At 39.0% G+C, this 17,230-nt stretch overlaps 2 protein-coding genes across 4 annotated transcripts in view; both read left to right on the top strand.

Annotated features, from left to right (window-relative positions):
- Positions 1–6,694, top strand: part of kif15.L (kinesin family member 15 L homeolog) — a gene marked incomplete at both ends in the record, with an annotated part of 61,948 nt that extends 55,254 nt beyond the window's left edge. Inside the window, 6 exon segments of the mRNA NM_001088074.1 lie at positions 54–58; positions 61–226; positions 318–449; positions 2,934–3,141; positions 5,988–6,247; positions 6,300–6,694. Of these exon segments, the coding sequence (NP_001081543.1) occupies positions 54–58; positions 61–226; positions 318–449; positions 2,934–3,002 (372 nt within the window).
- A 2,291-nt stretch (positions 6,695–8,985) lies between these two features.
- LOC108718968 (transmembrane protein 42) lies at positions 8,986–17,026 on the top strand. Of its 3 annotated transcripts, XM_041566072.1 has the most exons (4): positions 8,986–9,219; positions 11,739–11,885; positions 15,854–16,012; positions 16,652–17,026. In XM_041566072.1, the coding sequence occupies exons 1-3, from the start codon at positions 9,001–9,003 to the stop codon at positions 15,995–15,997; spliced, it is 510 nt and encodes a 169-aa protein (XP_041422006.1). In that variant the 5' UTR covers positions 8,986–9,000; the 3' UTR covers positions 15,998–16,012; positions 16,652–17,026. The 3 variants fall into 3 exon arrangements, with proteins under 3 accessions (XP_041422006.1, XP_018123006.1, XP_041422007.1); XM_018267517.1 differs by lacking the exon at positions 16,652–17,026 and having other exon boundaries at positions 15,854–16,076; XM_041566073.1 differs by lacking the exons at positions 15,854–16,012; positions 16,652–17,026 and adding an exon at positions 15,456–15,736.
- The last annotated feature ends 204 nt before the right edge of the window (positions 17,027–17,230 follow it).

The raw sequence follows: 17,230 nt of genomic DNA, 5'->3' as shown, positions 1-17,230 counted from the left end.
ACACTCTTGCCTAAGAATACTTAATTATCATTAGTAACTATGACTTTCCTTTTCATGCAGGTTGGAAGAGACACGAAACATTCTTTGCACTAAAGACCATTCTCTTAATGAGCTAAGCAAGGAAATAGAGAGAACAAGATCTTTAGAAGCAAAGGCCTTCACAGAAAAAGAAGAGATCAGATCCATCTTAGAAGGGAAATATGAGGAGACAGAAAAGCTTTCACACGTGTGTATAAGAATCTTCCGTTTTTGCCAGCAACAGACTTTGCATATATTTATATCTGTGTTATAAATATAAATCTATCCTCTTTTTCTAGGAGCTTGATATGTTAAGAAAGCAAGTCTTATTCCTTGCTGAAGAAAATGGCAAAATTCGTGGTCACCAGAATCCAAATCAGAAGATCCAGTACCTTGTAAAACTTAAGAAAGAGAATAACAAACTTTTGGAGGTATGATATATACAGTATAACTGCATAACAAGCATGGCCATGTTCAGAGAAAGCATACATTAAAGGGGTGGTTCACCTTTAAAGTAACTTTTATTATGTTATAGAACAACCGATTCTAAGCAACTTTTCAATTGGTTTTCATTATTTATTTTTTATAGTTATTTGTCTTTTTCTTCTGATTCTTTGCAGCTTTCAAATGGGCGTCGCTGTCGCCTTCTAAAAAACATATGCTCTGTAAGGCTACAAATGTATTGTTATTGCTACTTTGTATTACTGATCCTTCTATTCAGGCCCTCTCCTATTCATGTTCCAGTGTCTTATTCAAATCAATGCATGGTTGCTAGGGTAATTTGGGCCCATAGTTACCAGATTGCTTAAAATGCAAATTGAAGAGCTGCTGAATAAAAAGCTAAATAACTCAAAAACCTTCAATGATAAAAAATTAAAACAAATTGCAATTTATCTCTGAATATCACTCAACATCATACTAAATGTTATCTCAAAGGTGAACAACCCCTTTAAGAGCCACGTTGAATTGTCCCTCTATCATATAGAAGGGCATTCTGCATTACAAATAATGCACCACAGAGGTTTTAAAAGTAGCCCCATGCTAAGATGCAGAAGCTGTAGCAAAATATTCGCTAATCTTGGTTAGTACATACATAACTTCTGCTAGTAGTCCATTCTGCGTACATGCCGATTATATTCCCTCTGACTCTTAGGGACATATTTATTAACACTGGAGACAAACATCACGGTGATATTGTCCATGGCGACTAATCACATATTTGCTATTGTTTTATAGTAGGTAGGTGACTGTTCAAATCTAATTGCTATGGGCAACATCACAGGTGTTGTTGGTCTCTATTATTAATAAATATGCCCCTGTTGGCAAGCAGCTTGTGAACTTTGCATCTTGTAGGCAGTGAGATTCTGTTTTTCCTACTAGATGAGGCGATCAGAGACGGGCCTTCTGTGGTCAGTGATGAAGGTGATGATGAGTATGCCATGTGAAATGTGTGCCATCCCTGAAGCTAGCTGAGTTTACTACATAGAATGAATGTGCAGGGCAAGCAGATCCAAACTTAGTCTGGTGATATTTGCCAGATTGTAGAGCCTGAGACACACAGCAGCAATGCAGGAAGTTTAGTATGTGTGTTTTAAAGAGACCAATCAAATCCTTTCCTTGTCCTTAAATGACTTTGAGTAGTAAAGTAGTATGAAGTATGCACACAGACATCTTAGTAATTGGTGTATTCAAACACCTCCAAAACGTTTATTGTAGAGTGCACACACAAAAAAAGACTTTTCAAGGGGCTGCCATCCCCTTCGTCAGCGGTAAAGCACTTTCTCTTATGGCCTTGGGGGACACAGGAACCACAGGGTTAATTTCCTCCCTCCAGGAGGCAGGACACTGATACCAAAAAAAAGCTGGACTCTTCCTTCTCCCTCTATATCCCTCCTGCTTAACTCCCCCACATCAGCTTTTTTCAGTGTCCTGAATCCAAGGAGGTAGGATGGCCCCCCCTGAAAGGAGTCTTTGGTCAGTGACTAGCGCTGACACCCGGGGTGATGAGTCAGGTCCACTCCTGTGCTCCAAAGTTAACCCCCCATGCTGGATGCCTCAGCTGGGGTCTGTAAGACTTACATTTAGCCGACCACCCAACATGACCTGTCCCACACACACTGCAGGGACTAGTGATTGGCCATCGTACCATTAATACACGAGAGGCATCTGCTTTAGCAAGACCAATTATCTTCAGGTGTAGATTCTGTACAACAAAGATGTCCAACTGGAGGCCCGTGGACCATATGTGGCCCTTTAAAGGAGAAGGAAAGGCTAAAATTAAATAAGCTTTATCAGAAAGGTCTATATAAATACACCAGCTAACCCTCAAAGTAATGCTGCTCTGAGTCCTCTGTCAAAAGAAACAAATCATTTCTTTCCTTCTATTGTGTACACATGGGCTTCTGTATCAGACTTCCTGTTTTCAGCTTAAACCTCCAGGGCTAGGGCTTGAACATGCTCAGTTTGCTCCTCTCCCCCTCCCATCCCTGCTGTAATCTGAGTTTAGAGCTGTAAGTGAGCAGGGAGAGACTCGGTCAGGAAGTGATGTCACACCAAGCTTATTTGGCAGCTTCTATCCTAAACAAACAGAGACAGTGTCTAGAGCTGTTTACTCAGGTATGGTAAAGCATTCTGCAGAATAAATATAGTGTTAAAGTTTGCACTTTTGTGGCTAATCTGTTGGCAATAAACTGTTTTGGAGCTTTCCTTCTCTTTTAAGGCTTTTTATGGCCCCCAGACTAATAAATGCTTTATATGATATCTTTGGATAACATAGTAATTGTATTGACTTACTATAGGAAAACAGCCAGACAGCACTGCTGTACAAAATAATCTTATACATGGTCTAATGCTACTGATTTTATTTGTCTGTTTTATATACAGTTATGAATAAAATATGTTTTGTTTTCTTCTAGGAAGCAGAAAAACTGCGCATTGAGAATCTTTTCCTCAAAGAATCAAAAAAGTGTGAACACTGCAATTGATATGTTGAGAGAAAATTCTATATATCCTAAGCATTTTCATGACGCACAGAGCAGGCAAAGTGAATGTATAGCTAATTTATGGTCTGCAGATATTGCTAAATTCAACTTTCACCATCTGTGTCCATAAGGTACACCACAGAATAGTTACATAGTTACATAGTTAAATTGGGTTGAAAAAAGACAAAGTCCATCAAGTTCAACCCCTCCAAATGAAAACCCATCATCCATACACACACCCCTCCCTACTTTTAATTAAAATTCTATATACCCATACCTATACTAACTATAGAGTTTAGTATCACAATAGCCTTGGATATTATGTCTGTCCAAAAAATCATCCAAGCCATTCTTAAAGGCATTAACTGAATCAGCCATCACAACATCACCCGGCAGTGCATTCCACAACCTCGCTGTCCTGACTGTGAAGAACCCTCTACGTTGCTTCAAATGAAAGTTCTTTTCTTCTAGTCTAAAGGGGTGGCCTCTGGTACGGTGATCCACTTTATGGGTAAAAAGGTCCCCTGCCATTTGTCTATAATGTCCTCTAATGTACTTGTAAAGTGTAATCATGTCCCCTCGCAAGCGCCTTTTTTCCAGAGAAAACAACCCCAACCTTGACAGTCTACCCTCATAATTTAAGTCTTCCGTCCCTCTAACCAATTTAGTTGCACGTCTCTGCACTCTCTCCAGCTCATTATATCCCTCTTAAGGACTGGAGTCCAAAACTGAACTGCATACTCCAGATGAGGCCTCACCAAGGACCTATAAAGAGGCATAATTATGTTTTCATCCCTTGAGTTAATGCCCTTTTTTATGCAAGACAGAACTTTATTTGCTTTAGTAGTCACAGAATGACACTGCCCAGAATTAGACAACGTGTTATCTACAAAGACCCCTAGATCCTTTTCATTTAAGGAAACTCCCAACACACTGCCATTTAGTGTATAACTTGCATTTATATTATTTTTGCCAAAGTGCATAACCTTGCATTTATCAACGTTGAACCTCATTTTCCAGTTTGCTGCCCAGTTTTCCAGTTTAGACAGATCACTTTGCAAAGTGGCAGCATCCTGCATGGAACCTATAGTTCTGCACAATTTAGTATCATCTGCAAAAATAGAAACAGTACTTTCAATGCCCACCTCCAGGTCATTAATAAACAAGTTGAAAAGCAAGGGACCTAGTACAGAGCCCTGCGGTACTCCACTAACAACACTGGTCCAATTAGAAAATGTTCCATTTACCACCACTCTTTGTAGTCTATCTTTTAGCCAGTTCTCTATCCAGGTACAAATACTATGTTCCAGGCCAACATTCCTTAATTTAACCAGTAACCTTTTGTGTGGCACTGTATCAAATGCTTTAGCAAAGTCTAAGTAAATCACATCCACTGCCATCCCAGAATCGAGGTCTCTACTTACATTCTCGTAAAAAGAAATTAAGTTAGTCTGGCAAGATCTATTACGCATAAAACCATGCTGGCACAAACTCATAGTATTATGATTTGCTATGAAGTCCAGTATCTTATCCTTTATTAACCCTTCGAAAAGCTTTCCTAATACTGACGTCAGACTAACTGGCCTATAGTTTTGAGGCTGAGAACGGGATCCTTTTTTGAATAGAGGCACCACATTAGCAATTCGCCAGTCTCTCGGCACAATGCCAGATCTCAATGAATCCTGAAAAATTAAGTAAAGAGGTTTGGCAATCACAGAGCTAAGCTCGCTAATTACCCTGGGATGAATACCATCTGGCCCTGGACCTTTGTTAATCTTAACATGTTCAAGTCTCTTTTGAATTTCTTCATGTGTGAACCATGCATCATTAGTTGTATTACTAGAATTGGGAGTGTTAAGAAGGAAACCTTCACTTACTGGTTCTTCATTTGTGTACACAGATGAAAAATACGAGTTCAGAATCTGCGCTTTTATTTTGTTTTCATCAACCAGCTGACCCCCCTCTGATAGTAAGGGTCCCACCCCTTCCTGCTTCAATATCCTTTTCTATAGCAATTTTAGCTTGCCTTATAGCTTCTTTGCATGATTTATTGGCCTCCTTGTACCTTATAAATGTTTCGGCTGTACCAGCTAACTTGAAAGCCTTAAAAGCACGTCTTTTCTTACCCACCTCAACACCAACGCTTCTATTGAACCAAAAAGGTTTTGCTTTGCAACGACGTTCCTTGCTTACAAGTGGAATATACTGACAAGTATATTTATTAAGCAGCATTTTAAAGACTTCCCATTTTTGTTCTGTGTTTAACCCTGTGAAAAGCATTTCCCACTTAATATGTTGCAGAGATGCCCTTATACTGTCAAAGTTTGCACGTCTGAAATTTAGTGTTTTAGTTACTCCCTTATAGAATTGCTTCTGCAACAGAATCTCAAAGGAGATCATGTTATGATCACTATTCCCTAAATGCTCCCCCACACAAATATTAGAGATGAGTTCAGTATTGTTAGTTATTACAAGGTCCAAAAGAGAGTTATTCCTAGTAGGTTCTTGAACGAGCTGGTATAAAAAGTTGTCATTCAGCATATTTACAAACCTACTAGCTTTTTCTGTCTTAGCAACCCCATTACCCCAGTCAATGTCTGGATAATTGAAGTCGCCCATAGCAACAATTTGACCCAGCTGTGAAGCCGCTTGTATCTGCAAGAGTAGCTCGGCTTCATACTCGACACTTATACGAGGTGGTTTATAGCATACACCAATGATAATTCTTTTTGATACCTTTTGCCCAGTCGAAATCTCTACCCAGAGTGATTCTACACCCTCACCAGTGCCAGCTATTTTTATTTCTTTAGCGCATGGCTTTAATTCAGGCTTTACATACAAACACACTCCTCCACCCTTTTTAATCCCTCTATCCCTCCTAAAAAGGGTGTAACCATTTAAATTCACAATCCAGTCACATGTTTCATCCCACCAGGTCTCAGTGATACCAATTATATCATAATTTTTAGAGCAATTTTTAGAGCATGCAATATCATGACTTTATGGTAAAACCGACATACATAGTAATGCCTGTCCAATTTAATTCAAGGCTATGATTTGTTCAGTATAAAGGTCCATTTACTAAGCTTGGAGCAAGCAAATGGAGGTAACGTTTTTCAACATATTCTACACATATCACTGTAAGATGAAAGTAGAGAGCTAGCTCCTTTTTTGCATTGCTTTGTTTTTCAGAGTAACACCATATACTACACTCCGGTCTCCATAGATATAGCTGGCAATAACATTCAATTCCCAAAAGAACTTGATCACCAAGTGGCACTTACACTCTGTTAAAAAGAAACAAATCATAAACATTTAGAATGTCCTAGGTGTTCTTTTTTTTCTTCAGTGTCTGTTTACAAAGTACCCTTTCCTGTTTGTATAAAGATGGCAGCTGCTACCTGTTTTCCTTTGTAGAAACGTATTTGTTGTAAATTGTTTGTTTGTGTTTCTAAAGTGCATGTATATTTTCATATAACTGTCTCAGACATCTATAGAAGAGAATTAGCTATTCCCATGCTTAGACTAAAGGGAATATATTATACGTAATTTTAAATATGAATCTGTTACTAGTAAGAAGAGGTTTTTGATTGACAATAAATCTTACATTGTACATTAAATAGCTTTTGGGATATGCAGCTAAGATGCACGCTTCAGCAAGAACCATAATTTCAAAATAAAAATGTTTCTCAAACTTAAGTCAACTGTTTATCTGTTTGAGCAACAATTATAAATAATATAATAATATCAGAAAATGCTGGGTTTGGAAAATGAAGATCTGTTTTTAACTTCTACATGATACAGTAAATAACTCCTGATATCAGTTTTACAGCATCTATACTTAGCAATACATTAGGTGCCTAACTTTTGGCAACCCCAAACAGGGTCGGACTGGGAGGCTCGGCACCCACCAGTGCGGTTGTCTCAGGGCCCCCCCAAGAGCCGGGCCAGTCCACCCCTGCCCCCAGGTAAATACCATCTTTCCTTCTCTTATAAAGGCTTTACTACACAGGAGATTAGATTTTGATGAGATTTTGTTGGTCAGATTTTATCTGATCTTGTCACACAACACCACGCAGCAGCATGAGAATTTGTTGGAATCTGATCCCCATAGCTGTAAGGTAAAGTTGGATGGTGCAGTTCATGCATCAATATCTGACAGTCAATGTGTTTCAAAGCGAAAAGAAGCCGGTCAGACACCATTCGAGGTTATCATGTTTGATGAAGATGCAGCATTCCCTTCCGACAGACATGTCAAGCCGAATGCCAAGTCTACCATGTAGTTTACTCATCAGATTTTACTACATCCAACCTGTAAGGTGAATTTTATCAATCCGACACTGTCCGACAAGTTTAGCCTTTCAGTTTGGATTTGTGAAGTCGCAACTTTTTAACTCCTACCTTTCAAACTTTATCACTGAAAGAAAATGTATCTTTATATTTATGGGAGATGCTCAAAATAGGCCTTGCTGCAGCAAATGGAATACCTTCTTGTATGCAAATCCAAACGAAACAAAGACACACTCCACTCAATGTAGCACTTGATGAAGGGGCTTGCCCCAAAACTTTTGCAGGGATCTCACTTAAATAAAGAAGTATTTTCCACTTTCAAAAATATGATCAATTGCCTAAAAACTTTGTAAACGCATGTACATATATATGTACATGCATATTGCCTTGTCTGTAAAATTCTGCTATTCGGCTAGTATGTTATGATAATGTTCTTAGGCAAGTCAACTGAAATACACTAAATAATAAATTGTAGTAATTTGCCTACAAAATGATCATGACAGCCAGGGCAAGTTTCCCAATTTTGAATGAACTGATCCAATTGGTTTAGTAATTTGGAAGGCCAATTCAATCAATTTGCTGACTGTTGGTTTAAAAATATTTCTCTTAATCCAAGGCTGCAAGTTTCCTTGTTCCATCTCAGACAAAAAAAAAAATCATCCTAATATTGTTGTTTTTCTTTAAAAAAAAAAATGGGTTCGGCCATTTAAAAATGAACATGATTGGTTAGACCCGGTGTCATTGCAGTCTCAGTGCAGCTAATAATATGGGTGGATATCAAAATATTTGTCTGGAGAATTCATTCAACCAGTTGCAGTTGGAAGTGCTAAGAAGAGAGGGCCCAGGAGCCTCAGGCATGTTATCCTCTGGCAACAACCATGACATTCCCACACCATGCCATGTTACATCCTAACCACACTCATGACCTCTATCTCCATATAAAGGTTATAGAAGTTATAAAGACCAGTGACTCCCCAGAAAAACAGGAGGGTTGACATGTCTGGATCCCCCACTCCCCCAGGCTGTAAATAGGCATATTGTGTAACACTTGGGGTGGAAGGAGGCCCTGGGAGGTTGTTACACCTCTGAAATAAATGAAAGTTATTTCCAAGGATACTGGATCCCCATTAGCAGAGTTACACAAAAGAGATTTTCCCATTTGCTTGTCTATTTTTGAGGGAGCTGCTCACCTCCGAGTTTACTTTTAATATGATGTAGAGTCATATTCTGAGACAATCTGCAAATGTGTTTTTTAATTATTTTGTGGTTTTTGAGTTATTTACCTATCTATTCAGCAGCTCTCCAGTTTGCAACGTCAGCCATCTGATTGGGTCTAGGCTAAATGACCTTAGCAACCATGCACTGATTCAAATAAGAGACTGGGGTATGAATAAAAGAGGCTTCAATAGAAAGATAATAATACAAAATTTTTATTCTTTTTTAGATGGGGTCAGTGGCCATTTAACAACTGGAAAGAAGTGAATGCTATACTTTTGTCTCCACACAGGACATTTAATAAAGATATCTTTATAAAATGTTTTTAAAAAAAGCATTATATTCTTACATAGCAACTACGGGCACAGTATATACTATTGTATGGTCGGATACATATGTATAGAAGATAATTATAAGCAATATTTAAAAAAAAAACATTAATACTTAGCGCCCCTAACTCGTACCTGAATGTGCCCATAAGTAAGATGGCCGCGCTATGTCACATTCTACTTTCCCTCAGTTGGTCAGGTGGTATTCCGGAAGTATTCACATTGCTTTCAGAGGAAACCCGATGATGTCCAGCTGGGGATGCAGTGCCCTGGCAGGACTTTTAGGGGCGCTATCCGCCTGCTCTGCCAAACTTGCTCTGGGGGCCGATTATGTGAGGGATGCGTGCGAAGTTGTGGCAGGGGATCAGGGAGGGATGTGCGAGTGGGTAAGTGTCTGACTGCATTGTATTGACTGCGGGAGGGCGGTGCACTTAGTGTAGTAGTGATAGAGCCATGCCATACGGAAAGCATTTTAGGACATCTTCCTGAGAACACATGCTCCTGTGTGCGCGCTGCTAAGGAAGGAGAATGCAGACTCGTCTGTTGTTATACTCACTTCGCCGAAGAGGCATCAGTCACAACTCCCTCCTCGGCCCTTGGTGCTGAAGCTTTCCTACCTCAGCCATTAGCCCTCCTTCCTGAGCTATTAGCCTGGCTTATGAGCTGAGGGCTGAGCATGGAGGGCTGAGGATGGAGAGATTTTGCACTGAGGGCTGAGGAATGAGCCAAGAGGAGGGAAATTGCAACATGATATGTGGCCAGCCAGGAAGTTGTGACTTTTGCCTCTTCAGGTAAGTGATGGCTGAGAGCAGAGGAGGGAGGGCTGAGCTTTTGTACTGATGGAGGGCTTAGGATGGAGAGCTTTTGTGCTGAGGGGGAGGCCGGAGGACAGAGAGTTTTTGTGCTGAGGAGGGAGGGCTGAGGATGAGCCACGAGGGGAGAGATTGCAACAGTAAATGTGGGCAGCATGGAGGTGTGACTGCAGCCTCCTCTGATAAGTGAGTGTAATAAAAGGTAAATTAGGAGAGCGCACAAATGAGCATGTGTTCTCCTGACGATGTCCTAAAATGCGTTAGTGACTGCTTTGTACCTAGGGTTACCACCTGGCTGGTAAAAATGATGGCTGATCCCAATGTTATTAATAGGGAAAAAAGATAAATATATAGGAAGGCCGGTATTTTTTTCCAGAAAAGGTGGCAACCCTATTTGTACCTAGAGTTCATTACTGACTGCTTTGTACCTAGAGTTCATTTATCCACGACACTTACACTTAAAGGACCCTTTGTGACAGCTTTCTATCTCTCTTTGCAAGAAATCTTATTGCACTTTAATATGGTTAGTTATTTGTCTAAGAGATGCCCCTTGTGCCCTTAGAGACTTTATTGTACGGTGCCAGTGCCGTGTAATGTCTGCTGGGAGCCTCACCTGCACAGCCGTGCGCAAACGGTGACATGTGTACAGGGCCTTGTGCAACCGAGGACGCACAAGCGTGTTCGCAAACAGGTGCCCTTATATTATACATAATAATCAGTGAAGTGCAACTTGGCCAGCCTGAGACTTTCCATACTCTTTATCTGTTTAATTCCTCTAATGTCTATTTCAGTAATGTCCACACTGAAATCAAAAAGAGCAAACCTGCACCCCATATTTTAATGGGGCCTTGCAGTGCTCTTTAAAGGGGGAAGAATGGAAGTCCCTCTCCTCAAGTTAATATGTACCCCTTATAATACAGGACTGTTCTTTGCTGGCCCTTTTGCTGCTCATAGGCTTGCTACAGTTACTTTTATTATCCATAAGTACTTATGGATAATAAAAGTAACTGTAGCAAGCCTATCAGCTGTCCTATTCAGCTATGCTAATGGCCCATGGGGCATTTTGAACTCCTATGTTGTTTATGAAAAACTTGATCTGTAAAAAGTGATCCGTTACTTGTTATGGATCACTTCTTACAGATCAAGCCAAGGGTCACCCTGCTTGGGAGATTATTATTATTTTAGGCAATAACTGTCCATGTAGGGTGACTTGTAGTTAGTGGGAGTGAAAATGAGTATCGGTGACATTTTGAGCACAAGTTACAAGGTGTGTCAATCAAATCTGTCATTGGACTGAAGGAGGCTCTGGCTGCTAGTCTGCTTAAAGGGATCCTGTCATTGGAAAACATGTTTTTTTCAAAACGCACCAGTTAATAGTGCTACTCCAGCAGACTTCTGCACTGAAATCCATTTCTCAAAAGAGCAAACAGATTTTTTTATATTCAATTTTGAAATCTGACATGGGGCTAGACATTTTGCCAATTTCCCAGCTGCCCCTGGTCATGTGACTTGTGCCTGCACTTTAGGAGAGAAATGCTTTCTGGCAGGCTGCTGTTTTTCCTTCTCAATGTAACTGAAGGAGTCTCAGTGGGACATGGGTTTTTACTATTGAGTGTTGTTCTTAGATCTACCAGGCAGCTGTTATCTTGTGTTAAGGAGCTGTTATCTGGTTACTTTCCCATTGTTCTTTTATTTGGCTGCTGGGGGGAAAAGGGAGGGGGTGATATCACTCCAACTTGCAGTACAGCAGTAAAGAGTGATTGAAGTTTATCAGAGCACAAGCCACATGACTTGGGGCAGCTGGGAAATTGACAATATGTCTAGCCCCATGTTAGATTTCAAAATTGAATATAAAAAAAATTTGTTTGCTCTTTTGAGAAATGGATTTCAGTGCAGAATTCTGCTGGATTAGCACTATTAACTGGTTCATTTTGATTTTTTGGGCCTTTTTTTTTTTTTTTGCAGCAACCTTTTTCAGAGTAAAATACATTGAAGTCAATGGGTGTTTGCATGCAAAATACAGTGAAATCAATCGCAAATCCATATCTGGTGAGAAATTCCACTCATCTCAATTGTTGTTGCTTGTGTTACAGGTCCATCTACTCCTCCGTCTTTGCTGCACCTGCCTTGTCTTTGTTTGTAATGCCGTCATGTGGACTTTCTTTGCAAAGGCATTAAGATTATCTTCCTCTTCTGCTGCTGCAACTGTCACAACAACTGCCTCAAATTTTATGTTCTCGGTAAGAGTTGTGCTTCCACAGAACTATGTTGAGATTTGCTATTCAAATGCACATATAAACAGCTTTGCCAAACCTGCCTATTTTCGGGCATTGCACATGTATCTGAGAGGTGATAAAAAGAATACCCAAAGAAAGAAGTCATGTTAGTGTGCAACTAGATATATGCTAAAATTCCAGACTGGAGAGGTGCAGAACAAAAAGCTAAATCATTGAAAAGTAAAAACTAATTGCATGTTGTTTCGAAATGTCACTGTTTGTGTCATACTGAACGTTTCTTTAACCTGCTCCTTTAAGGGGTGCTACCTGTCATGTGACCACTGTGATGCGTGTCATGTGCACACACTTCATGAAAGCAATTAAGAAGAATTACACCAATACAGGTTCAAATATAAACTTCTTTTCTACTTCATCTTTTTTTTTACTGTTTTCAAGATGATTTTGTTTTAATGATGAAATCTATCTTAGTATGGTGTTCCCTCTAAACTGTTTACTTACACATGCAAGTACTGACACAAGCATAAACAATAACAAGTGGCGAGCAGGGGATACTGTGCTCTACACACATTGCTCTATACACACGTTGTTTACATAGCTCTTATACACTCAGCCTATACGAATTAAGATGAAATGCTGCACAAAACACTTCAGGCAGTTTTCCATTTTTAGAGAAATAGTCCTGTTGCAAGGCTTCACATAAAGTACTCATTAGGGTTACTAATGGTCGGACTGGGCCAACGGAACACCTGGAGAAAGCATAGTGGGCCCAGGTCCACTCCCCCCTGTGGCCTCTTCCTCAAAGTTTAAAGAAGGAAATAAGTAAGCTGAATGCCATGTGACCTGATGTGCACGCGGTTGTGTGTGAGGGGGTAGACATTGGGAGGAGGGAGGGCCCTGGTGGTTACAAGCAGAGACCTTGGTGTCGCAGCCTCAGTGGGTCTACAATGTCCCTGTCCGACATTGGGGCAGTTGGAATGCTGCCCATTCTATTAATCTCGCACAGTCACCACCCCTAACATGTAGAGTGAGAACTAATGCAAACCTCATTTTAGCTTTTTGAATTTTCTTCTTGTTTATTTCTTCTTCTTTGGATGCACACCATCAGAAACCCAATAATTCATCATAATAAACCAGAGTGTGGGACAAAACTACAAAGTCTAGGGTCGCAGATAGAAGGCCAGATGGGGCCTCTACAGCAAGAGGACCATTCACAGTTGCCACTGCAGACTAAGTCATGATTATTTAAAACATGCAAGCTACTCTTTATAGAAAATCTGTATACTGTATACTGAATTGCAAAGTACTTGCTCTTCAGAACTGCAAATCCAGTCATTTTTATTAGAACACCAACTGAACTATAGCAACTAAAACAGTAGATCCCCTATTTTACGTTTCCCAGGGGACTGTGTAAAATATTAAATCTGGGAAAGAAAAAACACAGCTCACCTGAATAAGACCAAAACAAAACATTGTCAATTGAAAATGTAAAAACTGAGGATGTCAAATTGGGATTCTGCTGTAGTCCAGTTATTTATTTCCCTTCTAGTGTGTCTAAATTTATCAGTTGCTAAAACAGTATAACATTATGACCATTGACATTAGTTTCCCTATAGATGGTAAAGGCTTGGAAACATCATGCTTTTAATACATATGAAACATTTCTCTTTGTAGCTAGTCAAACTTGTTGTATACATTGTAGAATACAGTTTTACTCTGGTTTATTGTCTGGACAGTTTATTATACTGCCAGCACATACACAGTGGTGAATATGGTGCTCATTAGCTTTAAATAGGGCAATTAACTCAATATTGTGAATGTTTGTGATCTGGTATCAGAATCTTTCTAGCTTAATATCCTCACACAACATATGCTCACTTGATTCCTCTGATTTATTGAAATTGTCCTTTAACTTCCCTTTTATAAAGCTTTTAATATCAATAAAGCTCTAGGCCAGAGATCCCCAAGCTTTAGAACCCGTGAGCAACATTCAGAAGTAAAAGGAGTTTGAGAGCAACACTAGCATATAAAATGTTCCTGGTGTGCCAAATAAGGGCTGTGATTGGCCATTTAGTAGCCCCATGTGGATTGTCAACCTACATTGAGGTTCTGTTTGGCACCTGGTTTTTATGCAGCCAAAACAAGCCTGGAATTAAAAATAAAAACCTGCTTTGAGGCCACTGGGAGCAACATCCAAGGGGTTGGAGAGCAACATGTTACTCATGAGCCACTGGTTGGGGATCACTGCTCTAGGCCATAGTTCCTAACTTATTTCTCCAAGGTTTAGGCTTATTATAATCATGGGCAGCATCCAGGACGCATTTATTTGAAATATCACCGCTGTAAGTACCACTAAACCAGGATCCGATTTGTACTAATATTACAGACAATATTTAAGAATAATTATATGACTGCCAAAATTTAAGTTTAGGTGTACATATATCAGTAGATCTTAAATATTTTATATAAACGTCATTAGAGCCTCACTTTCGTGCAATATTTTATATTGTAAATGTTTTGGATCTGGTATAAAAATCTGAATTTTAGCTCTAAAAAGCAGGTTGGCTTAATGTTTGTGAAGAAGTTGCTGCAGCTAGAGCATGGGTAGCAAAGAGTTAACTCCAGCCTTTTCAAATTTGCAAGTGACTGTAAGACTAACTGAGCAAGTAGCCATGTGAGAAATGCCTGTTACCGCCCATGCTTCCAGCCTTTAATGCTGGTAACAGACAGATTTCGGGAAAAAGACGCACATTTGCCTTAATAAGAAACATATCATCGGAGGATGAATAGGTCTACAGTAAAATTTAGACAACATAAGCAGTTGCTATAATAGTCCAATATGCGTATGTTCAGATTGTTTTCATAAGAGAAGATTTTCCATGATTGCATATATCTGTTTATTTATATAGTTATAAGAAAAACAGGGAAAAATATTTTAGCCAGTTCTCTAGTATCATTGCACAGATCCATGTTACAGTGCTTAGAAGTTGTGGCAACAAAACTATTTGTAAAACTCATTTTGCTATTTAGTAATGTTTTCCAAAGTGTTTCTGAAAAAGGGTGCCTGTTTTGTGGATATCCATGCTATAGTACGAGTAAGTAAGCAAATACATTCTGCAGATCTCCCTTTGCTGCTGTGTAAATATCCACAATGCATGCACACAGCAACTATGAGATCTTTGGGCCTGTTTACTAACATAGGTGCTAACATTTTGGATCTCTGCAAATGCATTTATTGGTACAGCTTCACATCTGCCTTAGCAAATGAGAAATAACTTGAGATATTCAAAAATGCAAGTTGTTTCTTCCACCAGGCCTAATTTTTGAAAGGTGTTCCCTTATTTACAGATACTCTGCAGTAGCTCTATCTAAGATGGGTCAAGTGGTATCCAAGAGTATTCTAAATACAATCCTATCATAGCCAATCAATTTTCCTCAATTAAAAGGAAAACTATTTATATTGTAAAACATCATCTTTCTGGCCTGTATCCGTGCATCAGTGACCCCAGCAAGGCAAAAAACATTGACTGTAAGGCATTTTTTTTTTTTTTTTGTCTTGTTTGACTTTCTATTCAGGCCCTCTACTGTTCATCTTTCAAGCTGCACAACAAAATATGTAACTAAAAAAAATGAAGACCTATTTCCTAATACTAAAAATGAATTTTTTAAACTGACCCAGACCATGTTATGTACAGAAAGCAACACTTTTAGGGTCATACTCTAGGAGAAAGGGCCCAATTTATATTACTAGCACCAGTAGACATGCATGTAGACCCATTATGGGAAATTCAGACAATATGGATAATGTCTTGATAATATCCATGCACACAAGCGTATAAAACAAGTCTTGATAGCTTGCATTACTTACAAAGCTATAATTCTTGAATTAAGATGGTATTATAAGTAGGAATTTCAAATGTGCCATACAGCAAATTTCTCTATCTTTAAATGTAGGAATGTTGTGTGTGTTGCAGGCACTCATTGGAAAGGTTCTGTTTGGAGAGGCCCGTGCTATGCTGTGGTGGGTAGGAATTTCTATTACCCTTTGTGGACTGCTTTTGCTTCATACTGCAACACCGTCCCATGAAGAGAACCGTGCTAAAACAAAGGAAAACTAAACCAATGAAAACATGGTAAATGAGATGCAAAAATGAATAGAAACATTTAAGGAGTGTCTTAATAAAGTTTATTTTTGTATTTGGGCTATTTATTTTCAACTTCAGTCTGTCTGATGCTAAGCATACTGTATATTGTTTCATTTGTCCCTCAGTGATACTGATATAAATGTCTGCATGTCTTATAAAACAAAGCAAAGACATCAGGCTAGCAATTCAAGACATGCTGTTAACAAAGGCTATAGGTATGTGAAACCAACTGAAGGTCTTTCAACTGAAAGTCTTTCTACATTCATTAGAACACTCAATAACCAAGCTTTAGAAAACACACAAGCATTTTGCGCTGGGGAGACTCTTCAGCTCTGCAATGTTACTTTCAAAACAAAGCAACTGTCTACCAGTAAATCTTGCAATGTCAATACAGTAGAAGCCCCATTTTACGTTTTAAGGGGACTAGAAAAAAATGATGTAAATTCCAGGAAAATGTAAAATCAGGGAAATGTATTATACATAATATATAGGTGGGACCACAAAACAACAATGTAAAATGAGGGAAAACTTAAATTCGGGGGATGTAAATTTAGGGTTCTACTGTATGTTGTCAAACTCCTACTGTTTAAACTCAGTGTTTCTTTTTTTCCTTACTGGTGCACACAGCAAATAGTTTCTCACCACCTGGCTTCAAGTTAACATGGGGAGTGGAAAGAACAACAAGCAAGGTTAAGCACTGGTATTTATGACAAGGTGAAATAGAAAATCACACAGTTCTGTTTGTGTCTATACATAGGGGATAACAGGGAGTGAAGCACCAAAGCGTCATAGCAAGATTATAGTTTCATAGAAATCCGACATACAGAATAACGACTTGTTAGCTTGTATAAATGACTAGTATTGAATAGGCAGCAGCAAGAGCAGTGATTTCCAAACACATTGATATCTACATCATTGATAACTTTCACTTCATAATTTAGTCATATTTTTAAAAAATAATTATTTTAATAAAGTTTATCAAGCATAACAATGTACATTAAAGAATACATGAGATAACATAATAATAAATGTATTGTGTTATCCCTTGTAGTCCATTGTCTTGGTGTTTGGATGGGGGGAAGGAAAGGGATAGGAAAAGGGCATGGAGGGTTCAGGGAATAGCAATAACCTTGAAATACAGGGGTCTTGAAATCCATAATTTAATGTAGTTGCAAGCTCGTGTAACTAAAGTTTACTGGAAACTTA

Source organism: Xenopus laevis, chromosome 6L (assembly GCF_017654675.1).
Source record: "Xenopus laevis strain J_2021 chromosome 6L, Xenopus_laevis_v10.1, whole genome shotgun sequence".
NCBI classification, from domain to species: Eukaryota; Metazoa; Chordata; class Amphibia; order Anura; family Pipidae; genus Xenopus; species Xenopus laevis.
This window is presented reverse-complemented; position numbering and strand designations above follow the sequence as displayed.

Bases quoted from the DNA above. Each gene is read 5' to 3' on its own strand.
- LOC108718968 (XM_041566072.1), top strand. From the start codon at position 9,001: ATGTCACATTCTACTTTCCCTCAGTTGGTCAGGTGGTATTCCGGAAGT. The intron at 9,220-11,738 runs GTAAGTGTCTGA...CTTGTGTTACAG, and splicing joins AGGGAGGGATGTGCGAGTGG to GTCCATCTACTCCTCCGTCT. The intron at 11,886-15,853 runs GTAAGAGTTGTG...TGTGTGTTGCAG, and splicing joins CCTCAAATTTTATGTTCTCG to GCACTCATTGGAAAGGTTCT.